At 41.0% G+C, this 21551-nt stretch overlaps 1 protein-coding gene across 4 annotated transcripts in view; it reads right to left on the bottom strand.

Moving 5' to 3' along the window:
* The window catches only part of SPAG17 (sperm associated antigen 17), a 259499-nt gene that overhangs the window by 166604 nt on the left and 71344 nt on the right, over nucleotides 1-21551 (bottom strand). For 3 of the 4 annotated variants that reach the window (XM_060401717.1, XM_004002384.5, XM_060401725.1), the window contains exons 5-8: nucleotides 11606-11792; nucleotides 9917-10111; nucleotides 7892-8073; nucleotides 2768-2929 (exon numbers count right to left, since the gene is read on the bottom strand). The exons of the other annotated variant lie outside the window; for it this stretch is intronic. In XM_060401717.1, coding sequence (XP_060257700.1) covers nucleotides 2768-2929; nucleotides 7892-8073; nucleotides 9917-10111; nucleotides 11606-11792 — 726 coding nt within the window. The remainder of the gene's footprint in view (nucleotides 1-2767; nucleotides 2930-7891; nucleotides 8074-9916; nucleotides 10112-11605; nucleotides 11793-21551) is intronic. 4 annotated transcript variants of the gene reach the window in all.

Below are 21551 nucleotides of genomic sequence, written 5' to 3' on the forward strand. Positions count from 1 at the left end.
TATGATGGGATTTCGACGGGATTCTGAGGTTGTATGATTCTGTTCACACCACAAAATCATTTGCTAATATGAGGGTCAAATAAGCAAATTTGGTCCACAGAAGGAAAGAAGTTAATGGGTATGGAGATTTCTCAGTTTTTTCCTAATAGAACCCAATAAGCAATGGAATTCCAGTTGAGCTATTTTAAATCCTAAAAGATGATGCTGTGAAAGTGCTGCACTCAATATGCCAGCAAATTTGGAATACTCAGCAGTGGCCACAGGACTGGAAAAGGTCAGCTTTCATTCCAATCCCAAAGAAAGGCAATGCCAAAGAATGTTCAAACTACCGCACAATTGCACTCATCTCACATGCTAGTAAAGTAATGCTCAAAATTCTCCAAGCCAGGCTTCAACAATACATCAACCATGATATTCCAGATGTCCAAGCTAGTTTTAGAAAAGGCAGAGGAACCAGAGATCAAATTGCCAATACCTGCTGGATCATGGAAAAAGCAAGAGAGTTCCAGAAAAAAATCTATTTCTGCTTTATTGACTATGCCAAAGCCTTTGACTATGTGGATCGCAATAAACTGTGGAAAATTCTGAAAGAGATGGGAATACAGATCACCTGACCTGCCTCCTGAGAAATCTGTATGCAGGTCAGGAAGTAAGAGTTAGAACTGGACACGGAACAACAGACTGGTTCCAAATAGGGAAAGGAGTACATCAAGGCTGTATATTGTCATTCTGCTTATTTAACTTATATGCAGAGTACATCATGAGAAAGGCTGGACTAGATGAAGCACAAGCTAGAATCAAGATTGCCAGAAGAAATATCAATAACCTCAGATATGCAGATGACATCACCCTTATGGCAGAAAGGGAAGAACTAAAGAGCCTCTTGATTAAAGAGGCTTCAAGCTCAACATTCAGAAAACTAAGATCATGGTATCCGGTCCTATAACTTCATGGCAAATAGAAACAGTGACAGACTTTATTTTTTTTTTGACTCCAAAAATCACTGAAGACGGTGACTGCAACCATGAAATTAAAAGACACTTGCTCCTTGGAAGGAAAGTTATGACTAACCTAGATAACATATTAAAAAGCAGGGACATTACTTTGCCAACAAAGGTCTGTCTAGTCAAGGCTATGGTTTTTCCAGTAGTTATGTATGTGAGAGTTGGACTATAAAGAAAGCTGAGTGCCACAGAATTGATGCTTTTGAACTGTGGTATTGGAGAAGACTCTTGAGTGTCCCTTGGACTGCAAGGAGATCCAACCAGTCCTCCTAAAGGAAATCAGTCCTGAATATTCATTGGAAGGACTGATGTTGAAGCTGAAACTCTAATACTTTGGCCATATGATGTGAAGAGCTGACTCCTTTGAAAAGACTCTGATGCTGGGAAAGATTGAAAGCAGAAGTAGAAGGGGACAGCAGAGGACGAGATGGTTGGATGGCATCACCAACTCAACGGACATGAGTTTGAGTAAACTCTGGAGTTGGTGATGGACAGGGTGGCCTGGCGTGCTGCAGTCCATGGGGTCACACAGAGTCGGACACGACTAAGCGAATGAACTGAAGTAATTACCAGGAAAGGGATGGGAAGATGGGACACCAAGAGTCAAGAAGATTTTCTTCCCTAGGGTGATTCAGAATCATGCCATTCTCCCTCTGAGAATCCTTGAATGGTTCCCATTACTTTCAGGATAAAACCCAAACTCTTGAGCTCAGCACCCACGAACATCCTGGCTCCCACCTTTCCAGCTTTTGTTGCTGTTCTCCACTCTGTACATATGGCCTGGAAGCACTGCCCCACCCTGTGGTGTGGTTCTGGCCATAATACTTCTTTGTTTTGACCTCCTTGTCTTTGTAACGTCTATGCCCCTTTCTCGAGAGTACCACCCTGTCCCTCTCTCCAACCAGGCTTTACCCAGGCAATTTACCCTCAGCCTTTAGCCCATCACTTACTCTGCCTGGTAAGGCCTTCTTGATTCCTGTCTCTCTAACCTCCTTTGCTTAGGAGCACGCTAGGTGCCATATTTATAGCTCCTCCTGCAACCTTGGCTGACTATCCTCCCAGCACTCCTCATGCTAAATTGAAACCACCTTGAACTTGACTGCCGTTCCCTTTAAAGCTTAATCTCAGTGAGGAGGACAGGGGATGGATCTTGTTCATTACTGTATTGCCAGCACCTGGTACAGTGCCAGCACAGACTAGGTGTTAAATAACAATGGTTGGGCTTCCCAGGTGATACTAGTGGTAAAGAACCTGCCTGCCAAGGCAGGAGACATAAGAGATGCGGGTTCGACCCCTGGGTCAGGAAGATCCCCTGGAGGAGGGCATGGCAACCCACTCCAGTAATCTTGCCTGGAGAATCCCATGGGAAGAGGAGCCTGGCAGGCTACAGTCCATGGGGTCTCAGAATCGGACACCAATGAAGCAACTTAGCATGCACATAAACATGGTGATTAAGTTATCAATAGCCCTTCTGGTTCCAGATGTTATTTATTGCACCATGGCTGAAAAGTAGGTTCTATCATGCCCTCTGTGGAATGATAGTTGGAAGGTAGTTGGGGAGCTTCATTAAGTCCCTACCATATGGGTATCTTTACTACTGTGCCTGGGGTCCTTGATCCCACCCTCACCTGTTAAACAGCAGCAGGCAGAGTCCCCTTGCTACCAACATTTGTGATTTTTTTCTTCATATGCCTTATAAATGTGAAAATTAAGTTGTTTAATGAATCGTTCGGCCCACTGAAGACACTCCAGCATGTGCCTACCTCAGGAATCAACGTCACTTCAAAGACAGACTTCTCACTAACCACCTGTGGGACGTTAATAAGCCGCATGCTTTCCAAATAGTGCTGGTGCTGCCTTTTCCAATCCAGGGTGTCGTACATCAGACAGGCAACATTTTCAAAAATTTCGGTGCCCAATCCCAGCTACGGGTGAGAATTAACAACAATTAGTTCTTGGCTTCATATTATTGGAATCAGAGGTATGGTTTATATCTCCCTTAGAGCCAAACCTATGATTTTCACAGGGAAGCCCTTTCCCAGCTGGACCCCAACCACTGAACCCTTCTGGCCCTTCCTGTTCACCATAATGCAGACTGTTCCCTTTGGAGGGCTTCTGGCTGCCTAATATTTTAAGAGTCTAATTAATGCTTCAACAAGGCAGAAAATGCCATATTCGTTCACTTCAGCAGACAGGCCTATTTTCTAGGCATCTCCATTCCCAAAGCAATTCATGAGATAGGTAATTTCCATATCATCAGCCGAAGGCAAGCTGGAATTCTTGCATCGGCCACACAAGAATTGCAATGGAAATCTCCCACACTCCCCACAAAAGCACACTGCAGTGTGTGCCATCAGGATTTCTTCCTCTCCTCACCTGTGCTACCTTTAGGGAGAAAACCCTAAGAGATCCTGATAGACCAGTACTACTATGATACCTACAAGTTTTATGATCTGGCAAGCAGGTCATAGATCAGATATCTCTATTACCTTGGCTTTCATTTCCAGACGTGGAAAAGCACAGTTATCATTAAGTCTGCTTGGAAGCAAAGGAGGATTAGATAGGCTCCTCCTGTTTCCAAGCTGAAGTGCTAAAGTAGAGGGAGAAAGCTCCTAGTGGGGCCAGTGACTCAGCCTGGCAGGAGTCCAGAGACAAGCCAGCTTTGCACATCCTTACAGCACACCTCTTAGTCTGGGCTTCATGGGTCCCCTCCAGGGCTGAGAATTCCTCAGTAAAACTTCAACCTAATATTCTCTGTCCATATTCTGGCACAGAAACATATTTTTGCATGCTTGTATTTATAAGAAATAGAGTAAAAGCTTCTGGTCAATTATCCCTTAGCTTAACTAGCTAATTTCTTTTTAAATCAAACAGCAAATCACATGCTAAAAGCCAGAAAATTATTTCAGCAACGCAGGGCTTAACTTGAGATGTTGCAGATGTCGTTCATAGGCAGTTAGCACTTCTTGATGGGCATTTATTTGATGTAAAGCTTTCGTTACCTGGGTTCAGCAGAAATACAGCCTGCTTGTTTGCAGCCAAAGGTACTAATGCTTTCCTTCTTCCAGAGAGAAAGACGACTACTTGGCTGGCTCCTGGCTTGGATGTGAGGCCATTATCAACTTACAGATAGAGCTGAGAGTGTAATACCATCTATCTACAGTATGTATGTAGGCTACTTGTATTAGAAATAGGTTTCTTACTTTTATATTTTTCAAGTGATCCTAAGGTTACAATTAATTTTGATTTTCAGTATTAAACCCAAAGGCCTTTTCTTCTGAAACCCAACTCTATTACTGAACTGCTTTTAAGGCTTTCTTTGTCCATCATTATTTGTGCCGGGTTGCTCACTCACAAACTGGACCTTGTAAAGGCATGCCTTGGCTCTAAAAGTCTGCTGCAGTTGGACCTAGATTATAGCTCTGGCATGAAGCTGATGTTCAATAAATACTTGCAAAGTGGCTGATAGAAGATTGGTATGTCTGTTCGGGCAGCACAGTTGATTGATCTCATTTCCTCATTTACCTTCCTCATTCACCTTCCTCATTTACCTCATAGCCCAACTAGAGACTCTGGACATTAATCTTCTAGTTCTGAAGTTCGGAGTATATGTGCATAAGGTACATATGTGCGTAAATGTGTTAGTCTCTTAGTCATGCCCAACTCTTTGCTACCCCGTGGACTGTAGCCTGCCAAGCTCCTCTGTCCATGGAATTCTCCAGGCCAGAATACTGGAGTCTGTAGCCATTCCTTTTCTTCAGGGGATCTTCCTTAACCAGGGATTGAACCTGGGTCTCCTGCATTGCAGGCAGATTCTTTACCGTCTGAGCCACCAGTAAATTCCCAACAGTATTTCAAACTGATATTATTTTTCCAACATGAAAGTTCTTAACTTTAATTGCCATTTAAATTCTTCCACTCTATATTTTTAAAAAGGAAAATATAGCCACATTCACTTTCTTTAAAAAATGGAATGATTAGGGACCTCCCTGACAGTCCAATGGTTAAGATTCTGCACTTCCCTGCAGCGGATACCAGTTCTATCCTGGGTTGGGAATGAATATTCCACGTGCCACATGGTGTGGCCAAAAAATAATAAAAACTGTTTTTTAAATGGAGTGATTAAAATCTAATGAGCAGAAAGCTTTTAATATTGGCATAGGAAACAGGATGCTGTGAATGGTGCTGGGTCTTTTGGAGTTGCAACTGTGTGTCTTGATGTTCACATCTGTGTACCGAGGATGCAATGGAATGTTTTCTACCCTGAGCTCAATGCACATCAGCTCCTCTCAGCCTCTGTCTGGGAGGACATAAGACACACAGAAGGGAGCCCTAGTTAGAGCAGGAGCAAAATGTTCTTGGTTTGAGGCTGCCTTAGAAGACTCTGTATTGCCTCCCCTTAATTATGATTCATCTTCCCTGATGGCTCAGCAGGTAAAAAATCTGCCTGTAACGCATGAGACACAGGATATGCAAGTGTGATTCCTGGGTTAGGAAAAATCTCCTGGAGAACGAAATGGCAACCCACTCCAGTATTCTTGCCTGGGAAATCCCATGGACAGAGGATTCAAGATCTATATGGCTGGGATCTCCTGTGCTCTATTAAATCAAAATTGCACTTGAGTTCTTTTGAAGGTATGTGGCCAAAACTTGGTCCAAATGAGAGGAGGACTGTTTCCACAAAACTTAAATTTGTGGATGTGAGTTTTAAAGTTAGGATACATTTTAAAATTCTTGGAAGAAGAGCTGGTTTATCATCAAGATAGAGTAGACAGCTGCCTTTGAAATGGTGTTTCAGGATCCCAGGGCTATAGCCTCTTTCCCAAACACATCTCACATTTGCTGGGAGTAATCTAGAACTCCAAGAAAACAGGATGGAGTAGTCACAGTATGACAGTACCTGGAGTGCCAGTATCTCTGGGATACAGAAACACGGCCCAACTTAACATGAATTTGTAAAGGACAGGTGGACTCTTTTCTGAGCTCAGGTTTAGGAGGTAGGGGACTGAAAGACAAAGCGGGACAGAGGAAGATGTCTAGGTGAAGGAATGGGGTGATGCAAAGCAGAGGGATTTCACAATAACCAGCTTTGCCTTCAGCCACAGATTTTCTATGTTCAGCTTTGTTTTCATGTATCTTAGTGATAGTGAAAGTCACTTAGTTGTGTCTGACTCTTTGCGACCCCATGGACTGTCAGCTGCCAGGCTCATCTGTCCATGGAGTTCTCCAGGCCAGAATACTGGAGTGGGTAGCCATTCCCTTCTCCAGGGGATCTTCCCATCAAGGCTAGTATTTATTCTTTCTACTGCCAAAGTAGATTTCCCTGATGGTTCAGTGGTAAAGAATCTGCCTGCTAATGCAGGGGACATGGGAAATGCGGGTTTGATCCCTGGGTCAGGAAGGTCCCCTGAAGAAGAAAATGGCAACCCACTTTAGTATTTTTGCATGGGAAATCCTATGGACAGAAGAGCCTGGTAAGCTACAGTCCATGGGGTTGCAAAGAGTTGGACACAGCTTAGTGCCTAACCAATAATAACAATAGCTGCCAATAGTATGAGACTTAAGTGTTCTGTTTCTACATGGTAACATCCAATACCTTATGTTAACAATCTCTGTCACTCAACCTGATGTATCCATCGCTACTTATTCAAATCCTGTCTGTCCTTCAAGGTTCAAATCTAGGCTTCCCTCCTCAGTGTTTTCACATAATTCAGCCAGTGCACATCCATCTCAAGGTAACAGAATCAGGGATTCTCATAGTGCGAACTGCGCATGTGGCAACCCATGGTTATGAGCAGCCTGCCCTTTGGCTCAGAAACTCCAGGATTTGATGTCATTCTTTTCCTCACAGACGGTCAGGTTTGCATTTTGTTTGTTTGGGAGCTACCCACAGTCACTGTCCACAGACACTCATCCTCCCCTTCCATCCTGTTTCTCCCAGCTTCCTTCAGGACACAATTGATGTGGTCCTTCTCCAGGACTGCTTTCAGTTCAAGTCCTTTCAATACTGACATACATTACCCTGTAAGGGCTTCAACACTCCTGGTCCCCTCATTGTTGGAACACGTGGTCAGCCAGAAAGAGACCTGAGAGGTCTCTTTTTTTTATAACAGGAATGCCTGGATATGGATATCTTTCCCAACATCTGTAATAAGTAGTTGCTCAACATTCTTTTTTACAACACCCTCATATATATATAGATTTCGTTACTTTTCAGAGCATCCCAATTCTTCTTTTTCTGAATTAGTAAGAAACAGAGTGTTTCATATAACAGAGCATGCAGATGTGTGGCATCTTGAACACTGCTTCTCTGTTTCATGATTTTGGTCTTGCCTTTCTGCAAGTACCTCAAAAGCAGGGGGCCAATAAATACACTCAGGAAATGCCTGCTAATTGTTGGCTTGGGGTCAAGTCATTCTATTAAGATAAACCTTGTCAGGCAAATAAATTAAAAATACAATTTTGGCAATAAAAGCAAAGGCCTAGAAGAACAATGTCTTGAACTAATGCATAAAAAAGAAAGACAATGTAATTCAACAAACTGTAAAATTTAGTATTTTCATAATTTATATATATTAAGACTCTGCTGCCTAGAGCCTTAAGGTATGAAGCAAACCCACATATCACCAAATAAAATAATTACCATGCTTTATCTTTATCTACATCTTATTCCTTTGACATTAATTCATACACTAAAAGCTGAAGTATCAGGCTATAGCCATTATCAGACATTCAATGTGCCCATTGTCTTGAAGATAAACCAGCCTAGCGCAAAACCTTCTCTATAGACAGTGATCAATAAATATCTGTGGAATGAACGGATGGGGCAAATGGAAGCACAGTGTCACATGTTCAAACTAGTCCGTCTCACTAATGCATATACTAACCAACATCTCGCTGTCTGACCAGTCAGAAGGAAACTTGTCAGCCTTGACTGTGTATTCAAGCTGAGCGACATCAAAGAGATTTGTTTCTGGTTTCTGGTTATTCAGGATTGGTTCCAAGTACTTCCAGAAGATTTCAAGTTCTTTTATGCCATTCTCTTTCTTCAGTTTTTCAGCTTCTATTTCTAATAAGAGCAACATGTTTATACTGCAAAATGAGAGTGCTGAATTTCATCCCACTTGCCGTGCTTGTGGTGAGTCATATACATTGCCCAGTGTCTGTACAGTACCAGAAAATACAAATAAAGGTGATTTTGAGAAGTGTTTGGACCTGGACTATATAATTAAACATCAGAGGATTTTACTGCTGAAACTGTTATTAAATATGAGCTTTTCCAACCCCTTTATTTTACAGTTGAAGCCTAGAAAGATAATAATACGGTCACACATTTGGGGAGCTAACTATGGCCAATATTCCCATCACTCCTATACTGTATCTGTAGAGGAGAAATTTTCCTGTCAAACCACTTTTTGACCATTTTAGCATTTGTTTGATGCATAACTGCAGTTGATCCAGTTCTCCTTCCTACGTGGCTAAAAACACACTGGATCCATGATTTCTGCTTCAGTTAACTTTAGGCCACATTGAAATAGCTACTAGCTTCTCTGGGCATTTGTACTCTGACTGTAAAATAATGACAGTTTTCCATAAAGTTACACTTGAAAATTTGTCTGACATGTTTTATTTTATTTCCATCTATAACTAAATAGGTCCCACTATTAAGATCTTATTATTCTAAAGTCTCTCTTTCTGTGATTTTATTTTTATATATTAAATATTTTTTAATAGAAAGACTATGGAACTTATAGGTTTCTCTGGTGGCTTAGATGGTAAAGAATCTACCTGTAATGCAGGTAGACCTGGATTTGATCCCTGGGTAGGGAAGATTTCCTGAAGAAGGAAATGGCTACCCACTCCAGTATTCTTGTCTGGAGAATTCCATGGGCAGAGGAGTCAGCATTTTCTCACTGGCTTCAATAATAATTATTTAACGTTACAACTAGCCTTTGAGACAGGAGTAGCTGGATTTGAATTCTGACTTTTACTTAATAGCTGTCCCTAGACTGAAAGTCATTTCCTGTAAAATGGAAATAATAAAACATACTTCCGAGAGTTGTCATGGAAACTACATGAATCAACACACTTAAAGCCCTCAGCATTAAGTCAAGTTCCAAGGCCTATGCCCAATAAATGGTAGCTATTATTATCAGGGTTAGCTATTTCTAACCTGGAATGGCAAATTTTAAAATGTCGTGTTATAGAAATTGGGATGTGGCTGTGTAAGTTACAAAGTCCTGTGCAAAAAATATTACTAATAAACAACAAAAAAGTGAAATAGCATATGGCAAAAAGAGCATGAACTTCCAGATCACAGAGGCTTATGCTGAATCCTAATTCTAGTACCCACACAGTAGAGTTTTGTTCCCTTCCCATAGAGGGAATCTGGTTCAATTCCCTTAGAGGAAGACCCTGAGGTTCAGAATAGCTGAACAGCAGTATAGGTAGGACTTCATCCTATAGCTTCCTGGTCCAATGCCCGGAATATAAGTGCCCCTTCTGATTTGTCACAATAAACCAGTAGCAAAGCCAAGTAAGACTCCAAAGTGATGACCACCCCCCAGGGCCATTTGGTGACTGTGGCTGCTGGCAGAAAAGATTCTCTACAGTTGATCCATCCAGCACATACTTTAGGTAAAAGTTATATATCAAAATTCCTGAGAAAGGAGTTGGATAACCAACTCTATGTTCTCTGCGGCTAAGCAGGGATAGAAACACAGGGTATGATTTGAATTTGCAAAATTTACAACACCTGGCTAGTGCAAGCAGCATAAACAGCAAATCAGTCTCAAAAGGATTTAATAATATATGTATCGTAGGACTATGTTTTGGACAGAGAGTTGTATTTGTTCTTTAAGGACAGTGGGTAATATTCAAGGATTCGGTAAGTTGCTTAGCAGACTGCATACCTTCTGGCTGAAGAAAACTTTCCTGCTGTTGGCTAACTGCTGCCAGGTGTGTCTGCAGAGGTTCATAATTCTCTGAAGATATTTTAATCACGCTGCTTATGGGAATGCCAAGCTCCGTCATGATCGCTAATAGCTGAGGATTGTTGAAGCCCACGACTATAAAGTAATGCTGGGCACCGTCATCTGGCTCATCGTCTGTTCAAAAAATACCATAGAGAAGAGCAGCCATCATTTTAAAAGAGAACAGGTTGCACGCAGCCAGTTCAATGGCTCTATACATTATGCATGCGTTTATCATCCCCGGGGCTTGCCAAGAGCAGTGGGGTTGGCTGAAATGCAGTCCTGTTGACTGGTTTTCATTATTGCCCTTCCAGTAAGAAGGCTGTGGCCATTTTACAAAATATTAAATCACTGTTGCAAATGAGACAAAGGCATAATAGAAAGACAAACATACAGAGGGCCTGTCGTCATGGAAAATGTGTTTGGATTTTCATGAAAAAAAAAAAAAGTCTAGGTTGTAATTTTTCTTGGTTCTAATCTCTTGAGCAACATCTGGCTTTACTCCTGAATTACGAGTAGCTGAAGCTTCGTGATATTTTATAAGTAGAGGTGTTTACAGGAGAGGGAAATATTGAATATGAACATACTCCCTACCAAAGCATTCTGTGTATTTATGTCAATAGGTGTGGATGCAGAGTATGGGTTATGTAGCAACAATATTATTTATTGCATTCAATTTTAAAATATATATTGTGCACATTCCTAAAATTTTTCTCCTTTATTTTATCCTGGCTACATTGTTCTATTAGTGTTAGAACACGAATTTATATTAGAACATTAGATTCTGAGGGGTGAGAAAAATTGTCATATTTGATATCAATAATAGATGGTACATGAAAACATTACATCTCACAATGGTTCATTAAGATCAACTTAAAGACAGAGCAACAGATGCACAAACTTTTGATTTTCAACTAGTGATTTTGCTTCAGTTACTAAAACAAATCAGTATTGATATAGCCCATGAAATCCATAATATAACTGCTCCTAAGTAAGTAGGTTTAGAGCAGAGATTATGGGAGTCAAATTGGTAAAGAATGGGAAGACCTGCCATCTCATTTAAATACAATGTGCATAACAACAGTAGCTCCATGTAGATTCACAGGAAAGGAGCAATAACTCATAACTGTCTAAGTTGAATAGTTTTTATGTAGACAATCTAAATGACAGAAAATTCTCGTTGCTCTATCTAGGACAAACATAGTCGGAGAAGTTGAGGTTAGGAAGCTATATGCTCTACATGAATCACAAATTAACCGGTCTGATTTTATTGGTATTGTGTTTCATTTGTGACAATAATTACTTTTGCTTTGCCTTACAAGTGTCTCTGACTTTCTCAAAATGTTTCCAAACAGACACTAAGCTGCTTGGTAGCACAACTGGCTTGTGACTTCATCTTTTATTTGAACTGTGAAAATATGCCTATAGCAAGACACATGCTAAAAAATATTGGCTGAAAACATAAATGAATTGCAAGTAGAAATATTTTTCTACCAAGGTGTCATGGGGAGCATGGGATTTATGGTTTAAAAAAAGGGGAAAGCCTGGGGAAGATTAAGCATAGTGCTTGGAATGATTTCTCAAGTTCATAGGTCATAGGGCAAGAAGCGAAAGCAGCATCTCACTGACCAATGTATTGTTTGATGTCATCCTCTTCCCCCCTCCTCACTAACTGGGTGGTCTTTTTCACGGCAGTGTTTGCCTCTGTCTGGTCCTTTCCCTTTCCTTTGGCAACCTTGGCAGATGGGGACTTCTTCTCCTTGGGAGATTTTGCTTTCACTTTATCCTTTTCTATCTTAAATCTGTCTTCTATGACCTGGAAAGACAGAATACTTTTCATTAAACCATATAGTGAGCAGCCAATGGATTTCCTACTATCAGGTAAATTAATGTTTTATTTCATGCAATCACTCCTCTACTCATTTATTCATTCTTCAGGCCAGGAGAGTAGAGATTTCAGGTTGAGTCTAAGCTGTGAGAAAGTACATCAATTCACCAAGAAGGGTGGATGCTAAGAGACTGTCATACACACATCCCTCTTGAAGGGAATTCATCTTAAAGGAGCCAAGCCTGACCTAACAACCAACCAACTGAGAAGGTTGGTGGTGGATCCTTAATACATTGTGATGGCAGGGACTTAGGTTTATCACGTTGTCTAAGCTGGCGGGGGCGGGGGTGGTCTCTATTTTTGTCTTACAGACATGTGGGGTTGATAACAAAACAAAAATTTTAAATAAAAAGGGAAACAGAAAGAATGCTCCCCCCACGCCCCCTAGAATCTCCATGATAGTTTTCCCAGGTTTAAGAAGTGTGTCAACCACTTTTAACTGTTAAAGGACTCTTTGGGGAACTGAGCACTAACAAACTATTTTTGGTATAGTGCCACTTAAAAAATGTGTAGATGGGATCAATGGTTGCTATCTGATATGTTCAAAGAGATTAACACAACACTTCGGTTGGCAATGCTAATTCTTTATACACTGCTCTGGGGCATGCTGAGATTGTCACATACCAACTAAAGACCTATTTTTTTTTAAACCATTTTTCTTTCCAAACAATTGCCAAAACCTCTGTACATTATTTCATAATGTAATTACAACTTTCTCATGTGTTATAAATACAAACAGACTGAGTTCACTGAAATGATGTGGTAGTATTGGATAATATAGAAGACCCAGAATATGTTTATGTTATTTACTTTCCCCATGTTCAACAAAATAGGACACAAATATAACTAAAACTACTGTAGCAACATTGCTCTGTGTTTTCCTGAGTTCTTAAGAGCAAATTTGAAGAACTCTGTTCTAAGACAGTAGAGATAAGGAAAAGAGAAGATATATTGCTTTGGGATCCAGCTAACAAATCTTGGCACAGGAGGGGAAAGGGGTGTTTGCCTCCTCCACATGGCTTCTGGATGTTGATGTTTCCAGAGAACCTGGTTTAGCTTTAGCACCCGGAGGATGTGACAGAGATGCCCATGGACTCTCCACACATACTTAGCACCTGTGGTGCTCAGTTCAGTTCAGTTAAGTCACTCAGTCATGTCCAACTCTTTGCAACCCCATGGACTGCAACATGCCAGGCCTCCCTGTCCATCACAAACTCCCGGAGTTTATTTAAACTCACGTCCATTGAGTCAGTGATGCCATCCAACTATCTCATCCTCTGTTGTTCCCTTCTCCTCCTGCATCTAATAATTCCCAGCATCAGGGTCTTTTCAGATGAGTCAGTTGTTTGCATTAGGTGGCCAAAGTATGGGAGTTTCAGCTTCAGCATCAGCCCTTCCAATGAATATTCAGGACTGATTTCCTTTAGGATGGACTGGTTGGATCTCCTTGCAGTCCAAGGGACTCTCAAGAGTCTTCTTCAACACCACAGTTCAAAAGCATCAATTCTTCTGTGCTCAGCTTTCTTTATAGCCAACTCTCACATCCATACATGACCACAGGAAAAACCATAGCCTTGACTAGACAGACCTTTGCTGGCAAAGTAATGTCTTTGCTTTTTAATATGCTGTCTAGGTTGGTCATAACTTTCCTTCCAAGGAGCAAGCATCTTGTAATTTCATGGCTGCAGTCAACATCTGCAGTGATTTTGGAGCCTGAGAAAATAAAGTCTGACACTGTTTCCACTGTTTCCCCATCTATTTGCCATGAAGTGATGGGACCAGATGCCATGATTTTAGTTTTCTGAATGTTGAGCTTTAAGCCAACATTTTTACTCTCTTCTTTCACTTTCATCAAGAGGCGCTTTAGTTCTTGTTCACTTTCTGCCATAAGGGTGGGGTCATCTGCATATCTGAGGTTATTGATATTTCTCCCAGCAATCTTGATTCCAGCTTGTGCTTCTGCCAGCCCAGCGTTTCTCATGATGTACTCTGCATATAAGTTAAATAAGCAGGGTGACAATATACAGCCTGACGTCCTCCTTTACCTATTTGGAACCAGTGGTGCTAGTGGTGGGAAACTCAACCTCCCCACCACCTGCTCCTCGGCACAGGGAAATGTCCGCGGAGGCTGTAGATGTCACTAATAGCCTTGGGTAAGGCAGCAAGAAAAGCACAAGAGAAAGTACAGAGGTACAAAAAGCCTCTGCATTTCCCTCTGCACCAGACATAAGGTGTTCCATAAAATATGGCTGGGCTCTATTCCCTTGAGTTTCCACTCTACTGGGGAAGAAAAAGGGAAAAAAAGCACATGAACAGAGAGATGTTCATGCATTTTATGAAGAATAAAACGTGATGTAGTAATAGACACACAGTTCACCACTCTCTAGTAAGCTAGTGCTGGAAGGCCTTTGAGGAAATGGCATTTGAATGAGGACCTGAAGGATGAGGAGTCATCCATGTGAGAAGTGGGGAAAAAGTGAATTGTGTATGCAAAGGCCCTGAGTCATAAGGACATGAATGTGCTCAAAGGCTTGAAAAGAAGTGAGTATAGCAGGAGGAGAGTGGGCAAGGGAGAGAGCAGCCAGAATAAGGAGAGGGAAGCAAGGCATAGGTCAGGTCATCCAGGGTTCTGGAGTAGGGGATTCACATATTTACATGTTATTAAAAATGCAATGGTAAAGACCATAATGGTTTTAAATGGAGGCTTACTGTGAAGTTGCCACATAGGAACACAGGAGACCAGTACGTAAATTCTAGAAATAGTCCAGATAATACTTAATGGTAATTCAGATTAAGGTGTTGGGAGAGTGGAGAAAAGAGGATGATTTAAGATCTGTTGTGAAAGTTGAAATTACAGGGTGAAAGATGCGAGACGAGGCGTGAAGGAGGAGGCAACAACAAAGATAACACCTTGGATTTAATTTGAGTAACAGGGTGGTTGATGGTGCCACTCACAGAGACAGAGGTGTTGGGATGGGAAATTGCTTTTAGTTAAGGTGTATAGACTATTCAGAATGATCTTGTTAAATCTGAGATGCTCCTGAGATGACAAGGAAACAGTTGAATACAATTGTTCTCTTCCCAGAAGAAAAAACATTTGACTAGAGTTACAAGTTTGGGTGTGAGTAACATAGAGATAGTAGTTAACGGCATGGGAAGAGACAAGACTCTTGGGGAAAAAGTTCTCAAGAAATATGAGAAGTGAAGCTGGGGTCATGCTGGTAACTCCAATATTTATCAGTTGGGTATAGGAGGAGATGTTGGCAAAAGATAGAAATGACTTAAAAAGTGAGAAAAAGTACAGAGTATGCAGCTAGAGAACCAAGGAGCCGAAAGGTGTGGGTGGTTATAGGTGACATCATGGGAGCAGCCTTGGTGGGGTGTGGAGGCAATGAATAGGGAGGCAGGAATAGTGGGGTGACCACTTGTGTGGACCACTGTCTCAACAACTTTCCTTGTGAGCACTCTTCACAATAGCCAAGGCATGGAAACAATCTAAATGTCCATCAACAGATGAGCGGATAAAGAAGATTTGACATATACATATATACACACGATGGAATACTACTCAGCCATATAAAAGAACAAAACTATGCCATTGTAGCAACATGGAAGTAGCTAGGGATTATCATACTAAGTGAAGAAAATCAAATAGACAAGCCAAATACTATATATTATTTATATGTGGAATCTAAAATATGACACAAACGAACCTATCTATGAAACAGAAACAGACTCACAGACATAGAGGATTGACTTGTGGTCGCCAAGGGGGCAGGGACTGGAGTAGGGATTGAGTAAGAGGTTGGGTTTAGCAGATGTAAACTATTATATATAGAATGCATAAATAGCAAGGTCCTACTGTATGGCATAGAGAACTATATCCAATATCCTATAATAAGTCATAATGGAAAAGAATATTTTAAAATGCATATATATGTAAAACTGAATCAATTTGCTATATAGCAGACGTTAACACAGCACTGTAAATCAACTATACTCCAGTAAAAAAGTAAAGCACAAAACTAATATAAATGCATTTTTTAAAGAAAAGAAAAATAAAAAGAGAAAATCCTTAAAAAAGAAGTTAGCTTGTGAAGGGAAACTAGAGTTCTGAGCTTGTTCAATGGATGAGTGGGCAGAAGGGGAGTATATATAAAGCTATGTGTGTATATATATTAATATGTATGTATGTAAAATCAGGAGATGTTGTGTAGGCAGGCTGATGGAATGCTCCAGCAGAGAGGGAGACATTGAAGTCATCGGGGAGACTTCTTGAGGAAGCAAGATGGGGTAAGATCAAGAGAATGTGTCGATAACTGGACTTTGATAGGAAGAAAGGCAATTTCTTAGTTTAATGAAAGGAGCAAAGATGGGATGGGTAGCTGGGTGTGGGTGCAAGGAAGAGAGAGGTCTTGAGGTGTTGAGGGAATGTTTCAATGTTTTCAAGTGAAGGATGAGGCAAAGTTATCAACTCAGGATGGGCAGGTATGAGGTAGGAGGTTTCACAAGAGAAGATGATGTGAGTCATCTCAGAAAGTTGGGGAAGAAAGCTCACTCTCCGCCAGTGTGGAGAGTTTATTGGAAATTTTGAGACTGCTCATTTAAAATGAAACCAGAGCCCAGATCAGTGCCACTGAGTCCAATTAACTCAGAGGCGTTGGTAAAACTTGTGCGAGCTCTCCTAACCACGCCTCTGATCACGGTGAGTCCGCTAGAGTGAAAAACTCCTGTGCAGCTCTGAGGTGGACAGCTAGCCTCATCACAGAAAAGTCTCAAGTTGGCCAACAAAATCTTCCAGAAACTTCTACAGCCATCATTTCAAATAAAATCGCAGGGTGATCTTCAGAAAAGAAGAAACTGTTTGGGGTTAAATTATTCTGAAGTTCACCTTCATTTCTTCATTCACCTTTATATATACATTAATATTCCATCGTTCCAAAATCACTTTCTGAGTGTGGTGGTCATTTGTGTCTCAATAAGACCGTTGTTGTTTAGACACTAAGTTGTGTCCAACTCTTCTGCAACAAAATGGACTGTAGCCTGGCATATTCCTCTGTCCCTGGGATTCTCCAGGCAAGAATATGGAGTGTGTAGCCATTTCCTTCGGCAACCCACTCCAGTATTCTTGTCTGGAGAATCCCAGGGACGGGGGAGCCTAGTGGGCTGCCGTCTATGGGGTCGCACAGAGTCGGACATGACTGAAGCGACTTAGCAGCAGCAGCAGTAGCAGCAGTAGCAGCAGCAGCCATTTCCTTCTCCAAGGCATCTTCCCGACCCAGGGATTGAACCCAAGTCTCCTGCATTACAGTGGATTCTTTACCATCTGAGCCACCAGGGAATGCATTCCCTTAACAAGGCCAAACTTGATACACTGGAGACAAGCATCTTTTAAACTAATTTCCATTAACACTGAAATGACCAACACTGATCTCCCTCCTTTCATAAAAAATTCTTCCTAATTTACTTAAGTAACATTTTTAAATTATAAAATAATCATAATTGAAAAATTAGAAAAAAACTGAGGATTTACCAAAAATTTCACAGTTCCACCACCCAGAGAAGATGGGTAAAGAAGCTATTAATACCTTTTTTCAAATTATGTTTAGGCGTCATTTTAATGTAATCATTACTGTCACCTCTACACAAGCTCTGCATTTTCCATTTAACAATGATGTACCTTTAATTGATAAAATATCAAACAGTATTGCTACGTAAAATATTTCTCATAGTAACCCTATACACGCTTTTCTGGTGTGCAGACACTAATTGGTAAAGAACAGAAGCAAGTGAAAACACCTTGTTCTTCCTGAGGCGTCAGAGGCAGGCAGAGAAGGCCTCAGTACATTTCTGAACATGTTCTTTGCCCTACTCAGTCCCCACTGCTCCCTCCGGCTGACTCTAGTGGTGGTCTAATTGCTCCTCTCCCGTGTCCTATCTGTATCTCCCTCCCTCCACACCTGAGCTGAACCAAGGCAGTCCCTTTGTCCCTTTTTCTGAACAATGATTGACCACTTGCCCCCTAGGAATCTACTTTGGTCAAAAATTTCATGCTTTTCCACCAAGCCCTATTCACAGGAAAATCACCTCCTATCTATACCTTCCCTTTCCCTTTCTTCTCTTCACTCTGAATAAGCCCCTCCCCGCTATGGGTTTATATCTTTGGATCTGAGGGCAGGAGTGGGGAGAAGTAAACCAGGTTTGCTGAGCCCCCTGCTAAATCATAAGCGAAAACTTGTTTGCACCAACCTCTTCGGGCTTTCTTGCTTCTGAGTAACATGACATGCCTGCTCCCCTTCTATGGTCATCTCCTTTCAACTCGAAAAACTCAGAGGAAACCCTTGCCAATTTAAGACAAAAAACTTAGGAGGGGGTGTATTCAATGGCCCTCTTTCTTCGGGTTTGTTACACAGTACATTTTCTTTAAAATGCAGTGGTTCCAAAAGGCATCTTGATGCCTCCTATGGTGAGAAGATCTTGGACAGGCACAGAGATCTCTTACCAGTTAAGCTACATAGCAGATTCAGGCTCTTGTCTTAGCAATAACCAAAAAAATGTATTTGGGTTTCATATACTCAGCTGAGTATTAAATGACACCCACCAAGAATCCTTAATCTTGTTATTCTCACTTTTTAAAGGTTAAAATAAAAAATTCTCCCTCTTTGGAATTGGGCAGACTAGTTATTTGACACTTCAAAAGTATTTTAGACTATATTTTATTTCTAAATGATTTCTTAATACCAAAATTCAAACACTTTTATGGGTATTCATTCTGTTGGTTTCACAATAGAAGGGAGGGAGATGGTAAAAGTCAGTGGGACTGATGGTCAATATCTATACTTCATCTTGTGTGTGCGTGCTACATTACTTTAGTTGTACCCGACTTCTTGCGACCCTATGGACTGTAGCCCGCCAGGCTCCTCTGTCCACGGGATTCTCCAGGGAAGAATACTGGAGTGAGCTGCCATGCCTTCCTCCAGCAGATCTTCCCGACCCAGGGATCAAACCCACGTCTCTTAGGTCTCCAGCATTGGCAGGCAGGTTCTTTACCATCTAGTGCCACCTGGAAATACTTCATCTTATGGTTCTAGATAATAGCACATCTACATATTTGTGTATAATTTGTGTTCAATATATGTTCTATCGTAAGATTCTCAAAATAATATTATTAAGGATATAGATAAGAAAAGATGTCATAGAAGTTAACTAAGTCACTCCATTATCACGTGACTTCTGAGGAACAGGGTTTATCTTCAGAGTGCTACTCAATTCTCTTTCAAAACATCATTCTATGTATCTCATAAACAATCTATTGACAAGATGGACTGAAAGAAATGTATGGTGTCCCATAAGTTTGAAAAAACAGATTAAACAATATTAAAGAGATTTGTTTTCATGAAACTCCTCCACCTTTAAAAAGCTAATACAAAGTTAATCTGAACAGGGCATTATTTATGGTTTCTTTTCATGGAGAACTGGGACTAAATGGTTCTAGAACCTACTAGACACAGGTTGTGGGAAACTTTGGTGGCTCAATTAATCCATATTTATAAACCTAGGCTGGGGCTGCCCTGACAGCTCAGATGGTAAAGAATCCGCCTGCAATGCAGGAGACCTGAGTTCGATCCCTGGGTTGAGAAGATCCCCTGGAGAAGCAAATGGCCACCAACTCCAGTATTATTGCCTAGGAAATCCCTTGGACAGAGGAGTCTGGCAGGCTATAGTTCACTGGGTCACAAAGAGTTAGACACAACTAAGCAACTAATGCACATATGAACCTATTCTAAGGAAAGTATCCAAAATATGAAGAATTTTACAAGATAAGATTGTTCATCATGACATTGTTTATTATGAAAGAATACAGAAATAATGGAGAAGATGAACAATAAAGGAATTTTAAGTATGGTAGTCAATAGAATGTCACCTAGCCAATAACAATGGTAGGTGTGGATGCTGTGGTAATGAGAACAAATTATGGCATATTTTAATTGAAATAAAACTGGATTAAAAATCTTTTAAAATATTACAGCTGTGTAAAGAAACACATCCATAGAAAGAAACAAAGCAAATATACCAAAATGTTAACATTAGTTGTAATAGGGTTGTGGCGTTATGAACATTTTGTTATTTCTTTTCTATACTTTCTATTTCTTTGCCCTCCCTGCATGCCTGCCAAACAGAAAATATAATGCATGGGACTGAGTGCAGGGGATGCTTTCCTAGAGAACTGCTGAGGTATAGGGAAGGTAAGCCTACAAGTGTCCTGGGTTCACTTGACCAAATGGTACAATCTAGAGATTGCACAAAGTCCTGGGGTGCCATAGTGCCATCTTCAGGGTGCAATTCTTCACCCACAGAAGCAGGACATAGCCATGTCTGTGTGGCGGTAGTGGGCAGGTCTGATGTCTGTCTGATGTCTGTCTCCTGCAGGATCCTTTGAGATTCAGCCAACGTTATCCTACATCCAGAAGGGAAGAGAGTAGGGCTGAGGACGTTTGGAGGAATCCCAGTAAATCTAGTTCTAAGAGATTCCCCCAGAGACAAGCTCATTTCTCGCTGCGGTGGGTGGGTGGGTGGGTGGTGAGATTGGAGAAGTCAGGATTCCCTTGGGAATTGGCGGTTTCTTTGAGTAGTTCCCCTACTTAACCTCAAAATGTTGCGCATGCATGCTAAGTTGCTTCAGTTGTGTCTGACTCTATGTGAGCCTATGGACCGTAGCTTGCCAGGCTACTCTGTCCATGGGATTCTCCAGGCAAGAATACTGGAGTGGGTTGTTGTGCCAGGGGATCTTCCCGACCCAGAGATGGAATCTGTGTCTCTTCTGTCTTCTGCATTGGCAGATGGGATTTTTTACCACTTGTATGCAGTGTAATTAGCAAGTTGGTAGATCCCACTGAGTAGTCATTCGTTCCTATAATGAGGCATTTCTGGGAAGTTCTCTACTGATCGCCAGCCAAAAGTTCTATTTTGCATAATTATTGAGACACAGAAGGGGTTTGTACAGCGGTTAAGAACATGATCTTAGAATCTGACAGTTCTGGATTTAAATCCCAGCTCCATCTCCATTCAGCCACTGGAAATTTACTTAACTTTTCACACCCTCAGTTTTGCCATCTGCAAACTGAGAATAATACTCTGTACCTCATAGAGTCATTTAAAGGATTAAACGATGTAATGAATGTAAACAGCTTAAGTATAGTGCCAAGCAGACAATAATAGTAGCTAATCACTATTATTAGCTCCTGTAACAGTAGCTATTTATATTTCAAAGTACTATTCTATTTTAAATATGTATATTTCTTTACATTTTTCCCAAAGTCTGTAGAAGGTTTCATTAATTAATAGCATCCCAATTAGGAAAGCGCTGCTCCAGTTTACAGATAAACCGCCAAGGAATCATACATGATTTACCCTGAATCACTGGATTTTGTAGCTCTTCAGATCCAACAGTTCTCTTGGTAGTATCCTCATCTCGATTATCCAGCCTCAAAGAATTCCACGCAGTTAGTGAGGCGAGTTATTCCTTTCCGGAAACCACACGGGTCCCTCTAAACGGAGTTTCTGCTCTTCCTCTGTTTGATTTCTTAAAATAGTTTCTGAAGATTTTAACCACAACTGAATCAAAACTAACCAGCCTGTAATTTCCTGGTATGTCCCTATGGCCTTTCTTTTAAAACAAAACACACA

The sequence above is a fragment of the Ovis aries genome, chromosome 1 (assembly GCF_016772045.2).
Source record: "Ovis aries strain OAR_USU_Benz2616 breed Rambouillet chromosome 1, ARS-UI_Ramb_v3.0, whole genome shotgun sequence".
NCBI lineage: Eukaryota > Metazoa > Chordata > Mammalia > Artiodactyla > Bovidae > Ovis > Ovis aries.